This window comes from Poecilia latipinna, unplaced genomic scaffold (assembly GCF_001443285.1).
Source record: "Poecilia latipinna isolate Pla-1442-1.1 unplaced genomic scaffold, P_latipinna-1.0 Scaffold537, whole genome shotgun sequence".
In the NCBI taxonomy this organism is placed as follows: domain Eukaryota; kingdom Metazoa; phylum Chordata; class Actinopteri; order Cyprinodontiformes; family Poeciliidae; genus Poecilia; species Poecilia latipinna.
This window is the reverse complement of record NW_015113153.1, coordinates 184,917-190,648: the sequence shown is the minus strand read 5'-3', so window position 1 is coordinate 190,648 and position 5,732 is coordinate 184,917. Positions and strand designations below refer to the sequence as shown.

The following is a 5,732-nucleotide window of genomic DNA, read 5'->3' as shown; positions in this document are numbered from 1 at the left end:
GGTAGGCTGCTGACGACCCGACCCGGCCCGGTAGGCTGCTGACGACCCGACCCGGCCCGGTAGGCTGCTGACGACCCGACCCGGCCCGGCTGCAGGTCCGAACAGGTTCTGAGAGACCTCATGATGAAGACCACCAGACCTTCATCGCGCTCCACTTCCTTCTGACACTGCAACTTCTTATCCTCAGAAAACAAAAACTCAGATCCTGATCTTCACCGTTATCCCTCCATCATCCCTTCATCCTCCCTTCATCCCTCCATCCTCCCTCCATCCTCTCTTCATCCCTCCATCCTCCCTTCATCCCTCCATCATCCCTCCATCCTCCCTTCATCCCTCCATCCTCCCTTCATCCCTTCATCCCTCCATCCTCCCTTCATCCCTCCATCATCCCTCCATCCTCTCTTCATCCCTCCATCCTCCATCCATCCTTCCAGTAAAACGTGGAGCGGATCACAGACGGATCAATAATTCATGCTGCTGCTGCAGTCGAGGTTTAAAGATGCAGGAAAACCTGCAGAGGTCGACCGCCTGGCGCCTCCTGCAGGTCAAAGGTCGCAGCATTTCTCCCTCTCTGCTGCGGCAGCCGGACCAGAAACTGAAGCCATGTGAGTCCATCTGACCCTCAGACTGGGTCAGAACCGGGCCATCAGCAGAACCATGATCCAAACAGCACCTGACCTACAACATAACAGCCAAAGTCCAGACTGAACGCTGCAGTTCAGAACCAACTGCTGGACAGAACCAACCGTCCAACATCTAGTCTGGGTTTCCAGGATCTGAAACCCAGATGAATCCCCACCGGATCGGATCCTGCCGAAAGCGGCTAGCTAAACAGAACCGAGCAGAACCAGGGGTCCAAAATCATGGAGGAAACCCAGAGAGGTGATCTGATGTTACACTGACAGAACCTTTAAAGTTCTGTTCACCAGAACCGTCTGGAGAACCCAGAAATGCTGCTGACCGTCTGTCTGAGGCGGTTCAGGAAACCCGCCTGGAACCAGAACCATTAACCACTGAAACCATGGAGGGTCCAGTTCTGATCAAACCGGAACCAGAACCAGCCGACAGAGAACCTGAGTTACTTTTGGATCATATATTTGAGCTAAATACAGATCGTCTAGATTCTGATCTTCATCACATGAAAAACAAAACAAAAAAACTGAAAAATAAATAAAATAAAAACAATAATCAGACAAATAATATAATAAAACGTAATAAAACTCAAATCATCAATAATTTGTCTTTAACTCAGTTTTCATTCATCTTTAAAACTTGGGAGATAAAGCCAAAGTCCATTCAGAAAAATTGATAAATGAAAATTGTTCCCCATTTCCAAAGAAATAAAAACTTTTGAAATCTAAAACAATCCATATTTTAGATTTTCAGTACCGTACTTTTAATTCGGCGGTAGTTTCTTTTTTCAAAGTATTCTAGTTAATCGTCTTTTTTCTTATTTGATGCCGAACTCTTAATAAGCCGCTGTGGGAGACAAGCAGCTGAGACACTGGAGCGGACCGATAAAAAAGTACATTTTGTACCAAAAGAAGCCGGTTTGGCGGCTCAAAAACCCGCCGAATTAATCACCGACTCCTGCTGAATTAAACCCCCGGATGCAGCGCGTGTGCGGCGGCGTTTCCTCCGGTTTTTACCTTGGTTGTGACGATACAAATGCAGTCCATCGTTCCGAGGCAGCGGGAGGAGTACAGCCCGGCAGCATCAGCATCTCATCCCGCGGCTTCCCTCCACAGACTCCGCTACATCCACAGGGACCGGCCGGCTGCTGCGGTCTACCCGAGTCTGAGCGCGTTCTCAGCGGACAGCCAGCTCCACCCTCCCCGGCCCGCCTTCATACCGGACCGGAGCGCAGCGGGACCAGAACCCCTCTGACTTTTCCGCTGCTCAAGAGCCAGAACGCGTTCAAGTGCTGCCACACAGCTCGGAATTTTCATCACTTACACACCGTTTTTAAAGGGCTAGTATCATGTAAAATCATCTTTGTGCTTTCCATCACGTTATAATGTTTTCCCCTCAAGAACACATCTGGGGTGTTACCTTGATTTTTTTTTTTTTCATGTTTAAGAAATCCTTTAATCTCCATGGCAACCACTCAGCTGAGTTAAACACCTGGGTGGATCTACCCACCTTCAGGACACAGCTCCTCCTCTGAGTTGCAGTTTCTACTTCACACAGCACCCTTCCCCACTCAGCTCCTGCAGACTAGCCAGCAGCAATTAGCAAACAGGTGGTGGAGCTGCTGAGCTCATAGGAGCTGCTGCTCAGAGCAACGCTGGTAAAAATGTTAAAGGGTTAATAGAGGAGCCATGTTGAAATGACTTCCTGGAGGCGGAGCTTTAGAAAGAGCAGGAGCTTCTTAAAGAGACAGAGACCCAATTTCAAGGCCGTAAATTACAAAATTACAAAGTCAAATTTCTTCTAAGTCATGTCTGATATATTCAGCATTTTTATAACAAATGAAGATTACAGTTACTTGATTGTGCTATAAAATGGCTCTATGAATCTGGGAAACATAATCCTGCCCCTTTAAGGACAGCAGGAACAAATATCTCCCTAATTTGTTAAAAGTAAATAAAAATAATTTTAAAAGAGGCAGTTAATGAAATAGCTGAAGCTGGAAATTTTAACTGATAAAATATGTTACAAATTATGAAGCTTCCTGAAGACGACTCAAAAAAACTTAAAAAATAAATAAGACGCCACAAACAGGCGTCATTCTTTAGTAAAAACCTATAACTGAATTATCAAATTAAAGATAATTTCTCTCCAGAAAGCAGTTAAACCTCTTTAGAAAACTTAAATTTGGGTTCTGGAGGCCGGCCCACTCTGGGGAGGACCCGGACCTCCGTGGGTCGGTTCTGACCCGGCGCCGCCTCAGGCTCCGATGCCACTGCTCAGCCTTTGTTCTTCAGCGTTAAACACACCAACTGCCTGGAACCAACATGTATGATGACTCAACGCCAAATGGCTCAGGAGGAAGAGGAGGAGGAGGAGGAGGAGGAGGAGGAAGAGCGTGTGCTGCAGCACCAGGCTGAGTGGGCGCACCACACAAGTACCAATCATTCACACTTCCATGAATCCGTCATGCGGCTGCGTTGCTGTGTGTGTATGTGTGCATCATCATCATCATCATCATCATCATCATATGCCGTGTTACATGGCTGGTTATGCAACAGTCCACAGGAAGTGATGTCAGCAGCCTCAGATGTACCTGTCCTTTGTTTCTCCTGTTTATCGTCAGTTTGGCTCCAATAACATCATTTCTATGATTCTGAATCAGATCAATAGATGAATTATTGGCATCCATAAAAGAATCAAACGATCTTCCTCTTTGGTTCTGAGAAGTCAAACTGGACCCGATCGGTTCCGGTTCCACCTGGTGGGATTTGCTCGGTCCGCACCGTTTCTTCAAGTATTGATTGAATATCTGCAGTAAGCCTGTCAATAACTAATGTTCTAAATTATAAATGATGTTTTGAGATCATTTCCCAGTAATATAACGGAAATAAGGCAGAATAATTTAAGATCAAAGATCAATAAACTTTATATTCTAATGAACATTTAACACCGGAAAACATTTAAAATATCCAAAATAAAACAAAACAAAAACTAATGAAATGAATAATGCAGACTTTAAAAACAGACCCAAACACCAAACTGAAGAGTTTTATCGTTTAGTTTTTGGTAGAAAGAGAAAAATGATAAATTATACAAATGAAAATTATTGAGTTAGTTTTAATTTATGATGCAGTTAGTTGGTTTATTGCTTATTGTTACAGGCCAGGTGGAAGATTATTATATTCAAGTTTTACAAGTTAATTTCATACAAGAGTTGACAGAAAAAATGTTTAATGAATATGAATTCATATAGCGACATATTATTGTTTTAGTACTAATATAAATGTACAAAATCGAGTTATTTTTAAAGGACTATTGTTTGTGTCACTTTCTTCAAGAACATCATGATCTGTACATCAGTAATCAGCTGGTAAGCCTGTTCTGTTCTGTAGAGGCTCCATCCTCCACTAGGGGGCGTTGGCCTGCAGAGAAGAACAGAAAACCACTGGCAGGTAAAACCTGGTATCGATTTTAGCCACAAACTGAACATAGTGACGGATTTAGAATCGTAAATCTGCCTCCTCCCTCCACCAGACATGTTTCCACTGAGAAAAATGACAAACAGTAACGCAGCGACTGGGATCAGTAATGCTTTAGATGGTGAGGAAAGGGTTGGGATGAGCTGCTGACATCACTGCTAATAACATAAACAAGAGTTTGTTTTAAGCTTATGATTACTGAATATGAAAAGCAATACATCCGTCTGTACATGCATTTCATTTAACACACTTCTGTATTTTTTACTTGTTTTCAGAAGCGTATTTTTTGCAGTGTAAATAAACTGAACAGATTTTGCTTTGGAAAAACAAACATTTTGATTTATTTTCTATAAACCAAAACAGCACAGTGAGTTTTATTTTTAGTGATGTGTAAGTTGTGACTGTTCAGATCCTGGTTGTGTTCCTGCTCAGACATCACCGTCTGCAGAGTTCAGCTCATGTTTTATTCTCTGCTGCTGCAGTGAAACTCCTGATCTCTGCTGAACAGCAGCAGCCTGGCAGCGCGGCGCCCCAACACGGCACCACATATTTAATAAACTGAACTTTCTCTGGAATGTGACTCAGAATTATTCAGAAAAAATTTGCTTATTCACAGATTTTTCCTTAGAGAACATCTAAAATATTCCAAAGAAAATGCAGGTCAGGAGCAGCAGCGCCACTGAGGGTCACATGACTACTGAAGGCGGCAGAGTTATCAAAAATAATCAATATTTTGATATAATTGATGCTACAAAGTCAGAATTCACACAAATCGAGCCATTTTATTTCCCACAGCTTCACACATCAGCACTGCAGACGCTAAGCCCCGCCCCCTTCACCTGGCCAATCAAACTCCTGCAGCTTAAGAGCTGACATCAGAAGTCTGATAGTTTTATAACTTATTATAATTTGCTCTATAAGTTCATATTGAAACAGAAACAATCTCAGGAAATAGACTTAATTTGAAATGCATCGCGATCAAAACAAAAGCCCAGCTCCACCAGACATCATCATCATCATCATCATCATCATCCTGCTCCTCCTGGGCCGAGGCGCCGTCACTCCAAACCAGACTAGAGTTTACAAATCACTCATGTCTGAGACGTTTTCCTCTGGTCTGAGGAAACTAAACCACAAACATCATTTTTATATTTGGAAGAAAATGAAAGCAGCTTCACACCATCAACAGGTTACAGAACCTTCAACACGGGCCCATCAGAACCGCTCGGCTTATCAGAACCGCTCGGCTTAAATACGTTAAAACATGAAGCAGATGAGAAAATGGCCGATGTTTCCGCAGCCAGAACTGAAACCACACAAACCAGACCACCACCATGACTCCGGGTCCACCAGTACAGCTCCAGTCTGACCAGGGGACGACCAGGGGACGACCAGAGGACGACCAGGGGACGACCAGAGGACGACCAGGGGACGACCAGGGGACGACCAGAGGACGACCAGGGGACGACCAGAGGACGACCAGGGGACGACCAGGGGACGACCAGGGGACGACCAGGGGACGGCTCCTGGAAGTCGGGGTCATCCTGAAGGAGGATCGTCCTGAAGGAGGGTCGTCCTGAAGGAGGATCATCCTGAAGGAGGATCATCCTGAAGGAGGGT

At 44.4% G+C, this 5,732-nt stretch overlaps 1 protein-coding gene across 11 annotated transcripts in view; it reads right to left on the bottom strand.

The window, feature by feature from the left end:
• dlg1b (discs large MAGUK scaffold protein 1b) overlaps nucleotides 1-5,732 on the bottom strand; it is a 91,601-nt gene that overhangs the window by 53,013 nt on the left and 32,856 nt on the right. The window contains exon 1 of one of the 11 annotated variants that reach the window (XM_015041086.1): nucleotides 1,650-1,907. The exons of the other annotated variants lie outside the window; for them this stretch is intronic. Coding sequence (XP_014896572.1) covers nucleotides 1,650-1,679 — 30 coding nt within the window. The 5' untranslated portion in view covers nucleotides 1,680-1,907. Of the gene's footprint in view, nucleotides 1-1,649; nucleotides 1,908-5,732 lie in introns of those variants that run through there. 11 annotated transcript variants of the gene reach the window in all.